The sequence below is a fragment of the Haliotis asinina genome, chromosome 6, assembly GCF_037392515.1.
Source record: "Haliotis asinina isolate JCU_RB_2024 chromosome 6, JCU_Hal_asi_v2, whole genome shotgun sequence".
NCBI lineage: Eukaryota > Metazoa > Mollusca > Gastropoda > Lepetellida > Haliotidae > Haliotis > Haliotis asinina.
The window spans coordinates 69512135-69536472 of NC_090285.1; the positions used below are offsets into that span (position 1 = coordinate 69512135).

At 40.6% G+C, this 24338-nt stretch overlaps 1 protein-coding gene across 2 annotated transcripts in view; it reads right to left on the minus strand.

Moving 5' to 3' along the window:
* Positions 1-2778: 2778 nt before the first annotated feature.
* The window catches only part of LOC137287365 (uncharacterized), a 29859-nt gene continuing 8299 nt past the window's right edge, over positions 2779-24338 (minus strand). Inside the window, exons 2-6 of one of the 2 annotated variants that reach the window (XM_067819624.1) lie at positions 18232-18279; positions 17474-17527; positions 16684-16883; positions 13582-13808; positions 2779-2974 (exon numbers count right to left, since the gene is read on the minus strand). In XM_067819624.1, coding sequence (XP_067675725.1) covers positions 2830-2974; positions 13582-13808; positions 16684-16883; positions 17474-17527; positions 18232-18279 — 674 coding nt within the window. In that variant the 3' untranslated portion in view covers positions 2779-2829. Of the gene's footprint in view, positions 2975-13581; positions 13809-16683; positions 16884-17473; positions 17531-18231; positions 18280-24338 lie in introns of both variants that reach the window. The other variant, XM_067819623.1, reaches the window with a different exon arrangement.

Consider the following 24338-nt stretch of genomic DNA (forward strand, 5'->3'; position numbering starts at 1 on the left):
GGTTTTGTGCGATATATCTATGATGATATGAAAGAAAATCTATCTCTCCGGAAGAACTTTGAGCAAAAGCCTTTGTTTGTCACATTTGTTCCATGACTCCCACAGATAATTTTCACAGATACCATTCAATAAATGTTCGTGCTCCTCCCACACAGCAGATGAGGAATATTGATATGGTCTGGCTTTCTTAACACACGCCTTTCTGCTTATTCAAATACTGTTAAATCAGGCTTACGATGAAAAAATGTCAACGTTTAGTTGTTTATGTTGTATAGCTTAAAAGAACATTAGCATTCATTTGAATAATACATTTTCAAATTGGAACAAAGAAAGCACCAAAGATTCACCCTAACTGGTTTTCATCAAATCATTAGTAAATTTGGTGACAGTTTCAAAGAAAGTGATTGTGGAAATAGCTAACTTAATGATATTCTCATGGGAAACTTGCTCCCACCAGGTAGATCACAATTCTCGTTCAATTGAACCTAGTTTCAAAATGACTGAAGGTGGGACACCGTTTGGACGGTATACAACGATTGTCGCACTTCATTGATTACACCATCAATGACTTTAGATCTGATCCTGTCATACATAGAGATACATAATCAATACAGTTATTGGAATGAAGAATTAAAGAAGAATCTTCCGTCAAAATCATGTATTTTTTATCTCATGTGTAAGTAAGACGTCCTGTGAAGATGTGACGCTAGCATGCTTACAGAATGACTAGAGTTTACAGACTAGTCTGGAGTTTACAGACCAGCCTGAAATTTATAGACCAGAGTTTACAGACTATTATCCTGACCAGTTTAGAGTTTACAGACCAGTTTGAACTTTACAGACCAGTTTGAAGTTTACAGGCCAGTCTGGAGTTTGCAGACTTGTCTAAAGTGTACAGACCAGTCTCGAGAGTACTGATCAGTGTGGAGTTGACAGACCAATCTAGAGTCAGGAAAAGTAGTGGGCGACGTAGTACAGGACAGGCGGACCTTGCTGGTATTGACGTTTTGCGGGCCAACGATATACCGACGCGAATCCCAGTTAGCATATCCGGCAAGATAATGCCAGACCACGCCGTGTTCATGTCACCGTGGATTATCTCTGTCGAACAGTATGCCAGAGAACAAGCACCTGCTAGCCGCAGGACAACAGTTACGGATATATAGGATCTTTAGGTTTTGTCAGTTCTCGTATTTTTAAGGGGTGTATAGTTGTGCTGTCTTCATACTATTTGAGTATCAGACCCAGGAGTACTGAGAGGTACCGGAGGTGAGTTGTAATGATCCAGGATAGTAGATGCAAGGAGCATTAGGGTCTTCCACGATGTCATCCAATCACAGCTGTTAGCTACACGTCTCTCTATAAGTCCCTGGACGCACGGCAGGTGTCACTGCCGTGTAGCGTAGCCTGACAGACCTTCGTGTACAGCTCGTAAAACAATTTTCGTTTAGACAGTCGTAAAACTAAAAATCGACCATATCAAGCTACTTTCATAACGGTGGTGGTTCAAGAGAGAAATGACACAGGAAAAATACATAGATGGAGACTAATCACAATCACAGACTTATATGTATTGGTGGAAATGTGCAAATACAGTTCCAGCAATCGCAAGTCTGAACAGCTAGTGTTGAAGTGTGCATTAGTCCTTACTGCCTATAGATGTCATTTACATTCTATCTTTCATGTGTAGTGTGATTATATATCTGATGTCTGATTGGGAAAGATAACTGATAGTCGCGATAGTGGATAATTGATTAGAAATGTTAGTGACTTCGAAGTAGCAGAAACCAATTATCCTTGGTTCGAATCCCAGATGTATCATGATACCGTTTCTACGTACATCCTCACTGTTTCCCGTCCTCGCTATACCATAGAAGTGGCAGACATGTATTGTCTGCCCTGTCTGAACTGACACTCCACCACATCACTGAAAAATTCATCCACTCTCTCAGTCTTTGCTGTAGCTGCCGGGACCACCTACGTGGAAGAACGTAAGTTAGGGGGTCTCCCCAGTTTTTGGAAAACCTCCATGCCCTCTCATTGTCGAGCCGCATGCATGCTGCTGTTTGTATAACTGCTATACACACGATGTCCTCGACATACACCGGGTCTGTTTCTCTTTATTTGATTGAGCATTATTGAGCATTAATGCATATCTATATCATACGCTTCAGCAAAATATGAAGTAGGAACAACTTCATTCTTCAACAACATTCTACAAACATTGCGAGTGTAGCTACTTGTACTAAACGGATCCAACAAGACTCAAATGTCACAGAATAAAAAATGTAAACATGTAAAGTCATTTACTGAAGTTTGAAGCCTAGCAAAGAGTATGTTGTACAGGCTTGAACGCGTGGTTATACTATCCCTGTTACAGATGTACACAAGTTGAAGTCTTGAGGTCACTGTTACTGTACTGAGTGAATACAGATATGCCATATGTAGCGATGTCCCTGTGATCAGACCCTGAAGTTACACCCGCTCCAGATATACAAATATACCACTCAACATCTCTGTGTACTATGCGACCTCATTCCTCGGACATAGTATTGACCAACCTTTTCATGGCGATAAGTCATAAATTTCTTTCGTTTTGGTTCGTTGCGGTTATATATTACGTCACGTGACAAAACAGAAATATTCCAATGTTTTCATTTCACACAGTAAATGTTAGATCATCATGTTCTTAACCGTTTTCAATATCACTATCCCTATGAAACGTTGAGCGGTACATGTATATCATGTAACACTTTTTGAATGACAAGAAAGACGGTGTTTTTCCCGGTATTTTAATCCGGGTGATACTGTACACAGTGAATAACGACTCTAGATGCGGCCCTGTATGAACGGAGATATAGCACAGTTACAGCTGGATTCCACCTGTATCCAGTTCCAGTCGTAGTAGGCGTCTCCGGGACGTCGCACCAACGCCATCACGTACGACTTCTTCGGCATGCATCGAGACCAATACCTGTGGCAGAGAGGGTATATCAGCAATGAGGTATAGTGAGAGTGAGTGAGTGAGTTCTGGTTTGGTGCAGTGTGAGTGTGTGTGTGTGTGTGTGTGTGTGTGTGTGTGTGTGTGTGTGTGTGTGTGTGTGTGTGTGTGTGTGCGTGCGTGTAGATGGCTGACTGGATGGCTGTGTATTTATGTTTGTATGTATCACAAGGTGTCTAAGTGCTCTGATTACATTCAGTTTCACTGGCTGGAACTTTACATGGGACACTTGAAGCTAACCAGCTGAAAATAACGACAGGCGTTGTTGGCAGGCTGAATTCTCATCTGGTTAATTTGGAGTGTGGAGTGTGCAATGAGCCGCCTACTGCTATGTGTTGTGGACTCTCATTCACACACCTCCTTAATCAGCCGCATCAGCCATGTGGACAGACACTAACCCCACGGGGGAAAGCACCACGTGACGCGAATGCAAAACAATACTTACAAACGTTCATTGATCTTAATCGGAATTGATAATGTCATTTAGTTATAAATGGTCAGAGATCTTGATTCACTGGAAGCAATATTAGGCCTATCGTGATCTTGAAAGGCAATTTATTCATGAAAGGAAAATCTGCTCTGTCTTCCCGTCAGTATATAACACGATGTATTACCGAGAGTAGTCCCCTGATACACCTACCAGTATATGTACAGTATAGTCCATACCAGAGGTATAGCGCGACACGGAAGTAGTCTTGCTGTACTTTGTAGTTTGCTAAAAACTGTAGTTCTAAAACTAATCACCATTTCGATGCAAAATTCAATGCAAAATTAAACAGGAAGAAAAACACATTTTCAGAGCTGTTTTCAGAACCGATTTGTGAAACAATCATTTCAGCTACGATCGAATTAGAGTGAGGCCATTTGTTTGACATTTGACATCAAAATTGACCATGCATGCACACTTAATTCGACTATTGACAAATCGGATAAAAGATAATCAGTTGTTCCACAAACCACATGTCCCAGAAATATCAACAAACTTGTTGGCTTGTTATGAGGCCTTCATTTCATGTGTATTGTACGTACAAAGGCCAGTTAAGCAATTTACGCACGTACCTCTCGATCTTTCAACTCGTGAAACTCAAAACGCTTGTCTTACGGAAGAGTTTTCACGGACTAAATCTAGCCAGACCATTGGAACTATCACCGATTGACTGGAGACACGTGGCATTACTAACATTTATAGATTTGGTCTACTGTTCACAGCTTAGCACACACAAAAATATATATCTGTACAAAGAGGGTTACAGTGAAATTCCCATTTCAAAGATACGCCATAAGCGTCATGTAAAGTTAGAATTATTTGTACCCAAAGATACTAGTTGTTTTTGAAGGCATAATGGCAAATTTGGTTTTTCTACATTTTGAACAAGACACATTTAAGGAAAATTTTCATTCCTTCATCAGTGGGCATATATTTCACATGCATGATCATCACGTGATAAAACACGTGCTTCCGGTTAGTGATTTGTCAGAATTATCGATAAAAGAAATAAGGGACACGTAAGTTGATAAGGAAGTGACAGCCGTCGACAAAAACATTCAAAAATGCAATTTTCATGGATCCCTTTCATGTGCCGAAAATTTTGAAACAGTTGTGGCGTGGGAGAGTCATTAGTTTGATGGTTATATAACCACTTTGCTCTGCTCATTCATCGTCCAAGTCCCCGTGAGACAATCTAGGATTTATACAAGATAATTGCAAGGTCGTAAAGAGTATATGAATCCAGTCAGTGAACACAAAGCTGTGTCTCGTGGGCGGCAGAGAAAATGATCGCTTCCTAATTATATCTCAGGTCCATTTCGAGCACGGGCGCTGCCAGCAGACCATCATTTGGGTAATGCTAGACCACTTGCTACTGTCACGATTCCTCGTAAAATGGCCAAGAAAGGGCTGTTGTTTTCACCGTAGACGTATTGAAAGGAAAATTGGTAACCACTTCTTGTCAAAGAAGGCACCTTGTGGTTAGTTAGTGAGGTCATCGAGCTCAGAGTTTCATACGTTGTGAACAGAACGTGAGAAGTGTAATTTAAAGGAGATAAACGTTATGACGATAACACTGTAGAGCAGGACGAAATATACCACCACTATGGTCTTCTGTGGTGTGTTTTTGCAATCATATCAGTACACTTATCAATACCGGTATCCCCAAAGGCTACACTTTGTGAATAGCAACTTCTTTATTATGTATGTTTCAACGTTTCGGCAGAGATTCTTAAAAGGTCGCACCCTGCATATCCTTTTATCTATCTACATATTCACTCACGTATCTATATAGTCATCCATTTATCTATTTATCGACATATGCAACCACCTATCTACATATGCTGCAACCTGTCTACTTATCTATGCACATATCTGCATACTCATTCAATTATCTACATATTCATCTGTCCATCCACCTATCTACATATCCACCTATCTCCATATCCTTCCACCTATCTTCATATAACTGCACCTATCTACATATCCCGCCACTTATCTACATATCCATCCACCTATCTATATAGTCATCCACTTATCTACATATCCAGCCACTTATCTTCACATCCCTCCACCTATCTACATATGCATCCACTTATCTACATATCCATCTACGTATCTACACATCCATCCACTTATCTATACATCCCTCCGCTTATCTACATATTCATCCACTTATCTACATCTAACTACACCTATCTACATATCCCTCCAGCTATCTACATATCCATCCACTTATCTACATAGCCATCCACTTACCTACATATCCATTCAAATATCTGTATATCTATCCACGTATCTATGTACACATCCACTTATTTACATATCCATCTAGTTATCTAGATATCCATCCACTATTCTACATATCCAACCACTTATCTACATACCCGTCCACCTATCTATATATCCATCCACCTACCTATGTATACATTCACTTATCCAGTTGGTCGTCATCTACCTTCATTTCCACAGGCGATCCTTGTAGAGAGTGAGTCTGTATCGAAACGTCGAATAAATGTCTGTTTTACACTATCCCCTGTGATATCTATCCACTAATCTACGCATTAATCCACCTGTTACATATCCTTGCACATATCAACATGTTCGTAAACTTAACCACTTATCCATCCATTTCCCTTTCATATCCATCGACATATCTACACATTCCTACACCTATTTATATGTACTCTTTATAAAAAGTAGGGAACTGTACTTTCAATGTACGATTGCCGAAACTGGGAGATATATGGGATTGAATCAATGTTGATACAATAATAATGGATGTTTTGAGAATGCATCACCACATGGATTTCATTCAAAGCATGACATGAAAATTTCAGGTTTACAATTTTCAGTCAGTAGTGCGTGCTTTGACCCTGAAAACCCTGATCATGCACAAATGCAAGAAAATTATCGGAAAAAATGGTCTACAGTGATTTATAGGCCTGTCTGAAAAACGTCAGGTTTCACAATGACACCCCACGAAGCTCCCACGTTGTGCACGTGCTGCCCATGCATTGTGTTTGCGTGTGGTGATAACGTGAAATGATGCTGCGTACACAAGATAAACGTCATTGTAATGTTCTTCAATGGGTTTTCTTTCTACCAGACTTCAAAGTTCAGGTTCCCCTACTTTTTTGGGGAGAGTATACTTCTGCATCTGTGTATGAGCTTATCATATGACTTAGTCCTATTTCCGGTCAGTATGTCGCCTTCCGAGAGGCAGACTATGAATGAAGTATCCAATTTCCGCACAGTATTAAATGATTTATTCCTATGTACGTCCAGGGCGAATGACTTGTGACTGAGAAGACCATATGTATTCCCGCCATGACCAGAACACGGCCAGAGTTAACACATTAATGTTCACAAGGCGTCCTGGCAGAAGAGAGTCAGTTCACTCAGTCCTGCTACCAATCAGTAGATTCAGATCTACTGTCATCACAGATTTAGACCCAGCTGTTACAAAGATTATGCTTGACAACATGGATATTTGACATATGCTACGTGCCTTATACCTGGTATTGTTCCTTGTGTGTATATGGGGCGGTGTAAAGCCCATCAGTGCTGTTCCCTGCCGTCATATAGCTGGAATATTAAAAGCGGCGTAAAACCATATTCACTCACATACCCTTGTGGCCTCATATGTTTCATCACGCGTTCAAACAATATCCTCGACACAGGCTCCATCGGATACAGACCGCAGCGAGTCATGTACTGAGACTAATACATGAGCTGCAGACACATGTTCGAGCTGTATGATGGACTTCATTGTCAGGACCATTTCTGGCTAGTTTGTACCTTGACCTTGAACTAAGGTGTGACGTTGCAGAGAATGCTAATGCAAATCAAATAAGGTGTCTCGACAGAAAATTCAAATTCAGTGATATAAATAAATGCACTGACATTATAAAAAAATCAGGTTTGTTGGCAGGCTATAGATGGGCCCATTCAGATGTTTGAAAGCATCATTTTCCATGATGCCCAGGATTTGTTCAGGGTCTCACCATGGATGGACTTTGGATTCAAACCACAGGCTTGGCGCAGACGGTCGTAAAAGCAACGAGCCATGCCATCATGTCATTTAAGATATGCTGTTTGTGTCAAGGAAGGGCACCCACTGACAGGGTGTAGAGCAGTCTATGTAAATTCATTACACAATCAACATTTCATGCGAATATTTTCTTTCAGAATCACATTTAGGCGGCTGCGAGTAGTAAGTGACTGGTCCTGAGCAGCAAAAAGGAAGCCCTCAGTTTCCCATTTGAGACCAGCCGACTTCATCCAGGTGAAGGAGTTGCTGAGATTGCTAGTCTGCTCTACACAATGCATAGTAGACATGATGCAATGGCTTCTCAGAAAGCTTCTCCACAAATGACCAACTCTGAGCACCCTTGGTGAAGTTTACTCCATCCCTGTGCTGTCCAGCAGTACCTTACCTTGTTGAATCTGGGCAGTTTGGTGAGTGAGTGAGTTTAGGGACCTTCACGGGTGGGCAGTTTGGAGCTTGTCTCGAACTATCAATCCAAGATAGGTGTAAACCTGATCTCTCACAAGATGCTAAATAACTCCTCCTCCTTGAGTCCAAAAGTCATGCCAATATCATCAGAAAAGCACTCGACAAGAAGAAGCCCCTCTTACGAATTGGCAAGGAGCTCGATGTCATCCACGAGAAAGACATGAGTAAGCGGCGTTGGGGATCTGTGCTGAGGACGCCCGGGATGGTAACCCTCCACTGTATTGAGCAGAAATCTCAAATGATTTAAAGCCAAAAATAAGAGAAAAGACTAAAGGAATCTCCCTGGAATATTCCCTGTGTTTGATTCCAAAGTCTACATCTGACCTTGCCGGTCTATCAGTAACTCCTTAAAGACTTGAATAAATCAGGTAGTCACTTATGGAGGTCAATACAATGTATGTCATAGAGGAGACCTCAGAATCCATTCATGTAGGATAGAGTCATATGTTATTTTTAGTCAATCCAGTACATGATGAGGTTGCGGTGATATGTTTTAGCTTCTTCCGAAACCGTTTTCTGAACAAGAAGTTGATTCTTGCACCCACAACATCCCTTTCTCGCCCCTGTCTGCTCTCTCTACATATTATGTCATTAGAAGAGCAATAAGATGATAAGAGGTTTGTCAAACACCTGATATTAAAATTATTTACATTGTGTATTCAAACAAGTCGGAAGTTTTTGGGATCAGTCAAGTCTCCCCTTTTGTGCCGAACTATGGATGAACATCGCCTGTGAAATAATGGTGTTTGGACACATTGGAATATTGGATATTTACACAGCGCACATGTCCAGTCAACGCAACTAGTACATGCTCAAGGCTCTGGAATGTTCCCTTGATCAAAGGGTGTCTTTTTTCTTACATCGTTTTAACCAGCTGGGGAGTATTCAACTCATACAGACTGTTAGGCGGGCCGAGTTGTCACACAGTCTCGGGCTTCCCATTTGCAGCTGCATTAAGTGGGGCACAGTCACAGCATTTTGTCCACAGATACTGCACGTCACCATACCCGCAATTGGGTGTCTGCACGTGTTCCTGCACACCTATAGCGGGCCCGGATGTAAGGACAAGATAACATTGACATGTATAGGTGTCAATGAATATTTTAACATATAGCCATCAGCGAAAAGTGGCTCGCATAAAAACATTATCAATTCTATCTCCATAATTCAAATGAATACTTTCTGGACTAGTTTTACAGCCAGAAATAGCTATCTGTTTCTGACAGTTTGTGTCATTTCCAGCTTTTGACGTCAGAGAAGTCATTAAATTATGCATGGTCACCTTTCGGGTTAAGTATATCGACGCTTCAGAGAATAGCCGTTGAAGATAGTTTTGCAATATATATCAAGTAACGTATGACGCTTTACACACAGCTCGCACGTCAGCAATCATACACCGACATCAATTGTTAATGAAATATCTACATTCTCATCCGAATTGTATAAACGTCGGAATAAATTATCCTATGATGGGAATAGTATTGAATATTGATCATCAGAACATAATATAGTTTTCAATTCATGTGAGTTTGGTTGAAATTTGGGTTTCAGGAAACAATCAGTGCACATTCAAAATCATACTTCATAATTGATACTGGATTTATGTTGATCAATGACTGCAAAAGTCAAGATGTCAAGGACCGTCCTGTCGTGGACAGAGGATGAATGACGGTGATAAAACGTTTACAACACTCATAAAAAATCTCCATTGTACAAAGCAGACAGAATCATGATCATGAGCTTCTGAACCAGTATAAAGTAGTGGTGGCAAGAGGCGCCCGGGAAAAGTGTCAAGATAAATGGTGTAATGGTAAGCCCACTGTTCACCCCAATAGCACAGGAACATGACGTATACAAGCACAGCTGTATTCCTTCCTATGGTAGGAAGACGTGCAGGAAGATGCAGCAAAGTGTGTCACCAAGACATCGTTTGTCGTCACGGAGAGGGAACAAATAAAAATAAGTGTGCAATGTAAATAAACATCAGGAGCAGATATGTGGCAAAATACTTTGAAAGTTAATACGTAATGATCATACGCTAGGTACAGTGAGGACCTGGAGGTACAAACACGGTACTGTACCCTTCTAGTGATCACGCGTTGTCATCTCTGAATAGTATTGATTCACTCGTGTACTTTTCATAACCACCTTGGTGTCCCGAGAATCTACTCCAACACTGGTTATTTTGCGGCTTTAGCGTTTTACATTAATTTTAATTAGTGTGTCCCATACAATGGCAACGACGAATTATGACGTCATGTGTTTACTTACTTCCCCAAACACTACTACTGAATAAAATTAACACAAGAAAATATACACTCCTAGGAATTTGTTCTGATCTTTATTTTTACGAGTGTTTTTTTACAGGTTGGCCATTCATTCATAACTTCAGTGTTATTTATTATCATTACGACTGTTAGTGACTGATGGAAGGCACATTCAAATCCGATGAGTCGAATGCCGGCGTCTCTAATGTCATGCATAACTCAAAGTACCTGTCGGTCCCGACATTTTTTCTATCCTCATTGACATGCCTACGTCTCGAATACGATTTTATTACTTGATCCCCAACGATCCGTCTCATCGGGATTTGACTGTATGTTAAACTCTTGGAAGACGGACAATATGTTGCTATGTGCACGTGCCTCAGGATTATGAGCATAAGCTGAGCCAAGATGCAAGAGACGTTTCTCTGTTAGGTTAGGAGATAGTAGGCGATACATGTTGTGTATTGATTTCATAATTTCATCGACCGGGGTGAAAAAAAGACAGAAAGACAGAATATAACTCTTCAGTCTCCTCGTGAAAAGAACAAAGCCTTTCCAGATTTATAAATGAAGTAAAGAAGTTATAGTTCAGTAACTTAACATCTTGCACTTGAAAGCGTTATGCACGACAAACCCACGCAATGTCAAGTTTAATAAGACAAAAACAAATACTGAGCCGCACAAATGTGAACATTATTTCCACAGTCAAGCTAAACTGAGAAGCAAAAGAAAGTACACAGGCTGTGTTTTTTTCAATAAGACAAAAATAACACAACGTTTTGATCAAATGAAAACTGCATATTGAAGCACTCTGCACAACACGTGTTTTAATCACATTGTAACAATAGACAGCAGCTATGACCTGATCACTGCAGAAGGTTCCTACGATGCTGGAAGGTCAAGGCCTTAGGTGGGTTCATGTGCCAGCAGCACAAAGTCGTCTTGTCACTGTGAATCGGCTCACACGATGACCCAGTCACGCAGCTGCTATGTTGTCACCGTCAACATCTGGCTGCGTAGGTGAATAACCCACAGATAGCGATCCTCTTGGGGTGCTGTGACTCTTGGACGTCCAGTTCTTGGTCGATCAGATGTCTGGCCTGTCATATTGAAATGGCTAAATAGCCGAATTATTGTTTGTCTTGTGCAACCCAATGTCTTGTTGGAAGCACCCATCTGTGACATTCCTGTGACCAGTTCTCGTTAAGCCGACGTCTGTCTTCTCGTGAGAGTTTTGTCAAGTGATTGTTCAGTCTTCATGACAAACAGGCTTGATGCCCTCTGGACGAAAATTGCTCGTGCATGGGACAACAATCGCAATTTTAAAGAAAATCACCCAAAACACGTACAAATGTTTTTTGGTGCATTTTGGCCAATGAGCCATGGTGGTTGCGTTCTGTATAATCAGTGTTCTTCGATAACTTTACTAGTTAGGACGCAAATTTGGGATTGCAGCAATTACATCTGTGTACTTTGTTTTGCTCGTCAGTTTAACTGGTTATAATAAAACCAGTGAAAACCATGTAAAAAGTAGTGAGTCAGTAAGTTGGGTTTCGCAATGCACATTGTTTCAGTTAAAACATACCCAACGGAACTGATGCTGGTTGTATACGTTTATTGCTGTAGTGACACCTCTGGTTGTAACTGACTCAGCACTGTCATAGCTTGGTGGGTTATGAAGAACGAGGGTTGGCTGAAAAATTCCAAGTCTAACTCCATACGTAGAACAACACTCTAGCAACCTGGTGAATATGGACGCTCGCAAGCCACAGTGTTGCAGTGCAACTATGGCGGCACACTGTCCTGGATCAACACGCCTCTACGACGGTCTACCTTGATACACCGACACTAAAGCACATGAGAATAATCCTGACCAGAAATCACGTAACCTTCTGGAAGGAATCTCATGGAAAGCGCCGCCATCACTTGGCCAGAAAGTGGAACAAACTACGCCGGTGAAGAAGATTAGGATATACACTGCTCCAAAACATGTAAGATGGATATCCTTCAAAATGACTCATAAGATATATGATGGATCGGAGGCATGTCTAAACAGGAATCCGAAGTTTTGGTACTTTTGTAAGTTTTTGATACCAGTTGTATCCTCCACTGTATCAAGAGAGGTGCCAGCTGTATTTGCTAATGAGACGTCGATCACCAGTTCTCATATCAGGTTTTCCATCACCACTGTTGTTAGTGATCGCATATAAACCTCTCCCTGATCTGCAATCATTATCGCGATTCCCTCTTTTCCTTCCCCTTGAACTCCGAAAAATTACACCTTGTCCTCATGTCCATCATTTCATTGCAGGTGCGTTATGATGGTGTGACAGTTTTGTCTAGTTTAAGAAACAGAGTCACTTCAGTGCCCTCAGAAATATGTAGCCTGGTTGTGCATTTGGTTCAAATAGAATCTGTGACCAGGGGAAATGTTTTAATATATTTCAACCTGCTATATATGTCACTTGTACCCACTGTTGTTTGACTCAGAACGTTTCAATAACCCTGTACAATCAAGAACTGTCTGTCTGCGGGGCTGAACTGAGACGTGCATTTTCCTAAGATCCACAATAGTGTTTGATTTGAAACATAGCAGTTGTCTCGAAGGCTACAGTTTCCCATCTCTTGTAGGAAACACGCCATCCACGCTGATACACGTGAGATACTGAATTGACAATAGCAAGTCTGTCAACAGCCACAGCCACTTCCGTTACACACAAAGAGAAATCCTTTAATAACTCACTGATAACATCATAAACAATGATAATCTCATAAGCACCATCGAAAGGTATGTATATATATATACATATATATATTGATGCCACGTTGTAATCTAGGAGGTTGCTTATAAACATCTCCTTCGAGAAGGCGTGCCATTAATAACCCCCCAAAGCTCGATATCCATTAATATCATTCATTGTAAACATGCTTCATCCACAGAACCGATGTGTAAATTCTAGTGTAAACATGCCTAACCCATACAACCCCCGTATTTATTGTTCTAATGTCCCTCTGACCCAGGCATTATCTTATTACTTGTTTTGAAGACTGATAGCGCGTGCGAAACACGAGCACTGAGCGTGAAAAGAGAGTTGCTGACTGCCAGTCTCATCCTAGTAGATTACATAAGTGGATACCAAATATTGAAATTAAATCTAAAGTATACATCTTTGATGTCTTTTAGCTGCATTTAGAAGTCGTTATATATGACCAAGATCTTTAAGCTCACTGTCAGCATCAACTGTCAGTACATAATCATCAGTATTAACTTACATAACCCAGTAAATTAGGAAGAGTAGGACGCTACCTTGTACGATGGATACCTCGACAACAGGCAGGGCATTCTTGGTTGGACATAATTTCATGTTGTGTGTTACAGGTGACAGTGTAGAACCATTGGTGACCTTCGTTGCCTTCTGGCGGCTGGAAGATTTCTACTTCCGTGTCATTGATATCACGTGCTGACCTCAGCAGCCGCCATTCAGTCCTAGATGGACATACGGGCTCTGAGAGAGCATGTTGGAAGGTGCGTTTCTGAAACATGATTGAATAAACGTAAGATTAATAAAGGATTCAACCGTTTTACATGTGCATATCCTGGAATAATAGTAACCAGAATTATAATGCGATCTGGTGACGATCAAGCGATTATATGTATTCCTTCTCAACCTGCCGCTGTGTTATATATCCATTTTATTTGGCATATATACACAAGGAAACAGAACAAAGGAGGAGCTGGGATCGTGGAATCAACGGCAGTGTGAACACAGGGAACCAACGACATTCCTAGAGATGGATGGACACGGGGTTCATTTATTGTTTTAATGGAAAAGCAATTGAGCGACTGTCTATAAACAATCGGGAGCCAACCATAACCTGTGACCATGGTGACGGACTAAGGTAACGCGCAATTAATCAAGTCACCGAGCCGGACAAACCCGGGCAATTAAGTCGCATCATTAGAGCAACATGTGTTTTATTTCCTTGTGATTTCACGGAGGTAATAATGATGATAATGTGATATATAGATGCCTTAGTTTGTGATGTAGTAAAGGGGGACTGGCATCACACCGGTCATACATTACAGTAACGTCAAAACTGAAACAGTCCCCATCATTAACACACCCTGCAATTGTTAAATACTCTTCTTTAAAGTGTCAACTAGCTATGACTTTGTCATATGTACTGGGAATAGGGCGGTACTGTTGATTTACAGCTTTAGGTTTGTAGGAACGCACTAAGAGGAACATGAGTGTTGGAATGAAATGAATGTCAAACAAAATAGAACTTGTTGCCATGAAAATGAAAAAAAACCCGCCTCATTCAGAAACCAAAAACTGTAAAGAAAACAGTTCACAACCAGACCTATCTATGTGCCACATCTGCTGAAGAAACAGTTCAGTTCTGTACCGGAGAGGAGCAGTCGAAGTCCAACGTCTTGCCAATATTGTATTCAGAAGTACAAAACTACCAAAACCGAAAAGACGAATTTGCACGGACGGACGCACGGATGGAGTCGAGTTTAACACCCCCGCAAAACGCGTTGCAGGGGATAAGTCAGGCATTAGAGCTATTGTGGCCGGATGTATTCCGCCCATACAAAGACATGACGTTCTAGACATGAGCGTGGATCTACAAGTACTCCGCGAACTGATAAAGCTTGAACATAACGAATATCTGCGATATGATACATTGTGATATTATTGAGGGGCGTCATTAGTTTAAAATAGTCTACTTTGAGCTAGATTAATCTAATCCTGACATTTACGTCTACGTGTTCAAAGTATTTTCGTTAACGTCTACATATGTCAGCAACTGCCTGACATTTATCAAATCGTACTATCAAATACACTTTTAGACTTTCTCTTCCCCACAAAAAGAAACAATGGATCTTGTCAGTTGACACTGGTGGAATTACTTGAAGCTATTGATGTTCACATTACAACGGGAACCACAGCCTCCAGCTTTCATTTCTGAACAAGTCGCATTCCTAACGATGTGACATTGGATATTCATTACCTGTATAATTGCCGTTAATGAAAAAACATATTAGGGAATTCAATTACCCTGTTACTTTTCCTATAAGATATATCGAAACGGGGATTAATCAAGCACGCACTGTATTTGCAGACCGCTATACATGATTGGAGGACCTAGTGTTCAGTGAACTATTTTACTCTGAAACAGAAACAAGCTGAAATATGGCAACAAGTTGCTTGCAGTGTCAGAGGAATGCACAGAAAGTGAAAATCACCAATGCCGAAAAGTATTTGTTCGTGAGTGAGATTAGTTTTATGCCGTACATAACAATGCCCCAGCTATATGACGACGGTCTGTAAAGAATCAAGCGTCGGGACTAGAAAATACAATGATCAACCACATGGATATCGATCTGAGCAAATGGGATTCGATACATGTGTCAAACAAGTCAGCGAGCCTGAATACCCATTGTCGGTTGGGTTCTTTGGCACGGGTCTCCATCCTTCTTCGAGGCATTGGATGATCCTTCACAACACCTGTCGACAAGTGTTTCCTCACATATAAACTTATAACTGTGTGGTTACATCATTGTTAAATTTTACACCGAAGCTGAGACTTGGCATCTGTTCGTCATGCGTGTTAATAACTTGGCATGGTGTATTTTCTGAAAGTCTTCGTCTCACCATGTCACAAAAGTTACGTTTCAGTAAATTGTCTTATAAATCAGTTTAGGACATTGCTGTGCACATACTGCCTGGTGAAAATAAAGCTTATTCAGTGGAACGAGGGACCACATTTTGCAGAATCGCAAGCCTGTCACAGAGAATGATAAAGACTATAATAAGGGGTTGATGTGCTACATCCGACATCAAATGTTTAAGATTAGACTTATAGTGACAAACAACGTTATTGACCACAGCCAGTTCGTCTCCCATCGCCGCCATCTTTGACGATATTTAGGCCGTTTCGAAATGCTATGACTGCCGTTTTTTGATGCAAGGACCGTTCTCCTGCGCTCTTGTAGCTTATACGCGAGGTTTGTTTGCATTTCAAACGTTTACTTACAAAAGCTTTTGTTTCTGTTTCAGTTTTGGAAGTTTGTTTTACTCTTGTGGTGATTTTGGTCTGTTTTGGTGTATATGAGTTCAGTTTTAATGATTTGTTCACCGTTTGTATGATGGACCTGCTGTAGTTTAGATTATAAAAACTTTTCCAAAGCGGCATCGGACGGTGTAGCCATAGGGTTCTGATATACCGTTGGCAAAGACACGTACATGGTGTATATATTGAAGTCGTCAACTAGTTAAGAGGTGTCCGGTGGTTTGGATGTTAAAACTGCAATATTCAATAGCATGTCCTTTATTGAAATATGTATATAACACTCATACAGAATACATTCACCACTTGAAAATGAGGAAATTGTACCAACCTGTGGTATATATTTATTTCTCTGCGGTATCTGAGGCTTTCTGGATCCAACCTTTAGCCTCCTGTCCATAAGTGCAGGGTGGTTTTTAAGGAAGGCATACAGGCCCTTAAGGCGGTCTTTGAGGTACTGAGCCTGTTCCATGCTTAGACGATCCATATGTGGCTCTGTTGTCATCTGACGTAACAGCTCGTCCGTGAAAGCTGCAGGCACATAACGCATGAAAATCAACCACATCCTAAACTGCGCGTATCTGTTACAATGAATCTTGTTTTACGCCAAAGCCAGCAATATTCCAGCTATGTCTCAATGGATCGTTGAATGACGGAAACACATGGTCACCAGGTGAACCACCTCGTCCACCCGACCCTGTACATACCTAGGTGAAATTCCTACACATTTTCTTGTGTGTACAAAATGACCTGGCTGTTGTCTCTCGACACGAGTCACATATCAAGTTACAAGAAGAGCAAGGTAGTGGGCCTATTCTCGAATATGTCTCCATGCGGCAGGGAGGGGAATATTATCACATCGGTTTTTATTGCTAAAACCATTACTTTTCTATCGTTTTGCCTTTGAATTTGTACTTAACCTGCATTAATACGTTTGCAGTGATTTGTTTAAATTTGTAACCTTGTTAATTCTTTTTTAATTGTTGGTTCCATTCGTAGTTCTTTAACGGACTGATTCACGATGAACTATTAACCTCGGCTTGTGAAGGAGCACCTATGACTACAGCAACACAATCACACACGGTGTAAAGTCACATAACATGCTATAACGATGTACCTACCTTCTATGAGTAATGGAGCGGCCCCGTTATCAAAATGAAATTGTTCTGCAAAGTCTGCTGAAAGAATAACGAAACATGTACATATGAGATTCACACTTTACTTATTGAACTAGTGAGTACAAAAGGGGTTACTTTATGAATATTACGCCGTGATGTAAACCATCGAGAGGGAGACTGCAAACTAGTGACAGAAAACATGTGCAAGTCTCAAAAAACGAAAAGAAACCTGTAGATGGTAACGATGTTTATATATGACCGTAAATTGAAAGTAATCCATGATGCTTCGCTACACGGACACATAACGTAAACGTTATTTCACTGAGAAATGCCACTGTCAGGTTATGCTTGATGGAGCTGTTTCGGTGACATGTGACTTCTGTACTATTCCTTTTCTTAGGGAAACTGAAAGTTGTTTTCACGCGCAAGTCCACATTGCACATCAAGAGTTTGCAAAAGAACGTTTGATGAATTTCGTTCCTTTTTTCCAAGTGACACAGTTCCATGTTACTGTTGAAGCAGAATGAACCTATTGTAAACCACATGTGCGTTTCTTGTGGGGAAGATATGTAGTTTTCATGTAAGATAATCGTTTTGAACTATAGAATGTCTCAAATTTTATAGCAATGTTCCTCTGAGTTAAACTGTATTTAACGGCAACATGACAATGATAACATGGAACAAAATGTCAGTGTATGACAGATTCGGCAATGGATAGAGTACGTGACACAATGTTGAAGTTTTCACGTGAGTTAACTTACATCGACTCATGTCCTCTTGATCTATTCCCCAGTTTATACTATTACATTCTGTAAGAAAAAAGCAAAATTGTTAGTGATGAAGTGGAAGAAGAAAAGGAAGTGTATTTGTCCGAGGGTAAAAAAACACAAAAATAGCATGACAATAAATCATATATATACGTATTCTTGTAAAACATCGAACGCTGTGGCATTACGAAACATATTCTGTTTTTATGAACATAACATATTCAATGATATGTCATGGAATGACAGGTTACAGGTGTAACACGTGTCCTTACATCATAGTAACAAACAGAAACAGATAATATCACATCACAAGGGGAAATGTGTCTTCGTTGTATGCAAGTTTCACAACCACATATAAACAATCACATAAACAACCACATAAAGACAGTCTCTTGTTGTCCTGAAGGTTTTTGTTCCCAAATGAGATGTGCATTGCATTCAGCACCACTCGTTTTGTTTCGGTAATTAGATAACACTTCGGGAACATTCGTGACCAAATCGTTTATGTCTGGGGGCCATTGGTGTTGGTTGAGAAAAGATGAGGATGATCAGATTGAAAATAATGCGGACTGACTCCGACTCCGAGTGAAAGAAAGATCAACTGTGATCTTCCATACTCGATTCGATTAACCTGTTCAAGTCACAGTACACAACACAATCTTTTGTTTAGCTGAACCTTATATACATGCACATTATTTAAATATTTGAGAAGACAGTACACACCTGGAGTTCGGATATCGTTAAGTGTTATGCTAGATGTAAAGAGTTTTATAAGTATTATTATACGAGTAAATATTCCGGTAAGTGATAGGACAAGTGTAAATATACCGAGGGAAATAAATAAGAAAACACACGAAAGCGCAAGTCGTTTATTTTTGTCTAGGTTTCAGACAAAGCTTCAGAAGACACCTTGGAAAAAAATAAAGGAACACTTGTCCTTTCATGTGATCCCTTATTTTTGTTCCCTCGGTACATTTCCGTGTCATGATGGCTGTAAATATTTGATAGGTGTAATAATAGTTGCATCATACTTTATAAGTGTTATGATGTGTAATAATAGTTGCATCATACTTTATAAGTGTTATGATGTGTAATAATAGTTGCAACATACTTTATAAGTGTTATGATGTGTAATAATAGTTGCAACATACTTTATAAGTGTTATGATGTGTAATAATAGTTGCAACATACTTTATAAGTGTTATGATGTGTAATAATAGTTGCAACATACTTTATAAGTGCTATGATAAGTGTTGTAAGTGTAAATATCAGAAACATTGCGTACAGATTGCCAAAGGGTCACATCTATTCCTAACAACGCCGTGAGTAGAACCACGGTTTTGTTGAATGTGACAGCAGTATAAAACAAAATCGATTGCTATTGATGTTGTTGGTAAACATGTTGTAGGCAGGCACACATCAAAATATCATGACTATGATCAGCAGGGCGAGAGCGAGTTATGGAATGTTGCTGATGGTGGGTTCGAGCAGCCATAGTCACAAAAGTTCGGCTATACAAGGCAGACCAATGAGACGCTTCAACCAGGCTGGATTCTGGCAGTCTCAGACCGAGCGTAACCCAAGATGACAACATCCAGCGCATTTTCCATCCGCACATCCGGACAGTTTCTGTGACGTCACCAGCATTGCAGAAACACAGGGATGCGTGGTGGGCTTATTGACCATTTCGGGGTACCGTATTTCCTCAAATAAGAGTCGGACTAAAATAAACAGAAGGGACCATAAGCAGAGATCCTCTAATAAGCGCCGGGTCTGGAAGTCGGTCGCAAAAACGAGCGCCCAAGCGCTTATTAGTGAAGTACGGTGCGTCAAGAACAAGCGATAGGGACGATGTCTTTGGAGTTTTGGGAATAAGCAATGTTTGTAACTGGTGAGATTGCCAAAACACTCTTCAAAATATTTACGACGACTCGTTTTGTTCTGGGGACCATGCTGCGATGGCAGCAAGTGCGTGCATTACGTAAATATATTACTCATTTTTACCTGTCGTACCAATTTTTTTAACACTTTCAAAAATAAACTTCCGCAATTATTTATTCATAGGCTTTCCATGATTACACCATAAAACAATGAACTTCAATTATTCATCGGAACAGAATCCCCAGACTGAAATCTGGAAACAGGGGAGAAACTCACACGAATGGATCACTGAAGGTAACTGATGGTTGGGATTCTACTTTTACCAGTGATTGTTTCGTTGAACTATCCACTTTCTGTCGCTTTCATTTAACGTATTCGACTATATCGATGCATTACCCATCACGCATAGTCACGTGACAGGCGTTGGCTAAACCAGAATAAACCTTGCGATTTAAAGATTTATTCGAGATAGCTATTTATCCACTGTACGTCCAATAAATCTGATACAATGATTAGCGTGTCAGAGGCCGGTGTCCGAGTCAGCCAGGTCACTGCTAACTGCTGAATAACATGAAACACTGAAAGTAAATGATAACAAAGAGAGAAAACCAGCATCTCCAGCTGTACATTTAGATAGCGTGCCGTGACCGAATTACCTCCCCCCACCAACGCATGTAGTGTGATACTCCTCTTACATAGCTAGTATACAGGATTCATGAATCACACTCCTAGTCTAATCACCTTGAGCCCACCCCCGACCACGGAGACTCAGCCTTGGCACTATGCGCAGTACGTGCCAAGAATTAATATCACAGGAGGCAAAAGTAGTACCTTGCTGTTTCCTGTCAAATGGAATTAGAGAGCGGTTCCTGGCGAGAAGGACAAGACAACCACCGTGTGAGGCGTTATTCACATCCTACATAACTCGAGGAGGGGCTCAAGACGCCCTTGTTCTAAGAATGCCTCCATTACCTTACTGAACATTACACTTATGTTACCATATTTCAAACACAACACTCCGTAATTCGCACGTTGGCGGTGACGCACCTCAGATGCCGTTAGCTACAGATGTTGGGAGTGCAAATGCAACGATTATTCCAAAAAGCGTTTACAGAATCATTGTGCTAAAAACACTTGACAGTGGCAGTTGTATTTGTCAAATTTCCAAACGTTTTTAACAGCGAAAGCTCAATAAATCATTTTTCACTTCACATTAAAATTAATTTAGCAATTAAAGAGGAATGAGATCTTTGGTGGGTGGTTTAATGTAGTTAGACTCTTGCCGTCATTTGGTGTAAACTTCAAGAAGGGCGCGTGTTTTGCATAAGCCTTGTTTAGGCGAACGTAAACTGGCAAACGTTGGTCGTCTGTGAGTGTGCTTAATGTGAGATTCAGTAATTCAAACTGAGGAATAAAACTTATTCCAAGACACACCGTCACCTTGCCTGAACGTACAATGGCGACTCCCAATATTATTTGACAAGCAAAGTTTCTTGCAGATTGTGCAGACTTTTCCTTTTCGCGACAGGATCCAAATGTTTAAGACGAGTGTCACGTTCTGTGATATTGCATCTCAGATCATGCAGTTCTGACATATCACCAAAATCAATTTCAGTCCTGAAAGTTACTTGATAATCGGAATCCCGAAAAACAATATACCCAGATCATTGAATGTCCCAGTTCCGCTTAATGACAAGGTCATGTTACACCGTGATAACGGCCGCCGTGGGTATGGAGCGACGAAGATCAAGGGAAAGATTCAATGAATGTAAATGAAATATCTAATGCCATGTTTACACAGTCAAATAGAAGAAATAGACTTCAAAAGGCTGAACATGTCCGATCTGCTGGAATGACAATGCTGACTCACGTGATTGTGAAATCGTAGGACTTTCACCCCTCCCCCACAATCCCAGCCCCCCGGCGGTTATGCCCCTTTTTATATACCGGTGTGTCGCTTAAAGGTCTGCATCATTTTCCAAATGACAAATTGTCCTTTTAAAGGTCAGTATGTAATAAGATACAACACATTAGTTAGCATGATTCATGTGAGTGAGCGAGTGAACGGGTGAACGAGTGAGTGAATGTGATTGTCTGAGTGATTGTGATTGAGTGAATGTGATTGCCTGACTGATTGTGACTGAGTGAATGTGATTGCTTGAGTGATTGTGACTGAGTGAATGTGATTGCTTGAGTGATTGTGACTGAGTGAATGTGATTGCCTGAGTGATTGTGATTGTCTGTGTGATTGTGGTTGCGGGAATGTGATTGTGTTAGTGAATGTGATTGTCTGATTGTGATTGTCTGAGTGAATGTGATTGAGCGAATGTAATTGTCTGAGTGAATGTCACTGAGTGAGTGTGATTGTCTGAGTGAATGTGACTGAGTGAGTGTGATTGTCTGGGTGATTGTGATTGTCTGAGTGATTGTGATTGAGCGAATGTGATTGTTTGAGTGAATGTGACTGAGTGAATGTGATTGTCTGAGAGAATGTGAGTTAGTTATTGAATGTGAGTGCATGGGTGAATGTGAGTAGGATGATGAATGTGAGTCGGAGGGTGAATGTGAGTGCATGGTGCTCAATCCATGTTGCATCGGTTCCTGATGAACAGAGGTGTTTATCATGCCACAATTTCATACGACAGATGATATTTATCTTGAAAGACGTTGTTAAGAATGATTTATGTATAATCTTCAGGTGGGAGGTCGTGATGACCAGGGATTGAACAGCCAATCAAGATCTGGGTGCCGTTGTACAAAGCGATCTTAACGTTAAGATGACCGTACCTCGTATGCCGTAGCACGTCCGGATTAACGCTCAGGTTGTTTTGTATAACGGCACCCTGTTCTGTGACCTAAACTATGTGCCTATAAACACTTCCGGAGGATACATTTGAATAATCAAGGATATATTGGGTCATCGTATCCAATAATGCGTAGATCGATGCTCAGGATGCTGGTCACTGGATTGCTTGGTCCGGGCTAGTGTATTTTCAGACCACCGCCATATAGTTGGAATATTGATGAGTGCGGCGTCAGAAAGCAAACAAATACACCTCCCAAGAAGTTCAAGACATTTGATCCTTCAAGCACTCTGCTGCTGTGCTATGGAACTCTCCACCCCTTTCACCTCAGATGTGCCCCTTCAATGACTACCTGTAAATCTGATCTAATGATCAATTTGTTTCATAATCACTGTTAAATGTTCATCTCTTTAGCACTTTGATCATGAGGCGTGGAATTCAGTGCCGTATAAATATCCTTTTTATTGTTCTTTTGGATGTTTTCACGGTCTGTAATATCTAGTTAATGATAAAGTGAAGTGAGAGATGAGAGAACATTCCTTACTTCAAGAATATCTACATAATTTCCGGGTTTTTACTGACATGATTTGTTTCGTTAAAAAGTACGTCTTCCTATTTCAGAACTAATTATTGTTTTGTGTTTCTCATCTCCGGTTTGAATTACCGTTCCTCTACAAAAATACCCTCCGCCCACCTCAATATACACCCAGCTTTGCAATGAAAAATATAAATACGAACTTCAAAGTTTCATAAAAAAAGTACTCACTTTATGCTATAGAAAGGTTTTTCAAAGAGGGGAAATAGATTTGCCTCCAGCTTCGGACGTTTTTGTACCTTGCGTAATTCCTCTGTGTTTACTCATCTTTTAACAAAGCTGTTGATAATGTATGACCTAATGGTTCATATATTGAACCAAGTCGGCGTGTATATTACATCACAGATCAAATTAGTATTTAATTCTTAAGTTCCCATTATCCGCTACATCCGAGGATGATACTGGAAACAAGCATTAATATGCGTAGCCCAATATTTCCTGGCACTACACTGTGGGTATATCGGGTACTGACATGTCAACACCTGGCACTACATTGTGGGTATATCGGGTACTGACATGTCAACACCTGGCACTACATTGTGGGTATATCGGGTACTGACATGTCAACACCTGACACTACATTGTGGGTATATCGGGTACTGACATGTCAACACCTGGCACTACATTGTGGGTATATCGGGTACTGACATGTCAACACCTGGCACTACATTGTGGGTATATCGGGTACTGACATGTCAACACCTGGCACTACATTGTGGGTATATCGGGTACTGACATGTCAACACCTGACACTACATTGTGGGTATATCGGGTACTGACATGTCAACACCTGGCACTACACTGTGGGTATATCGGGTACT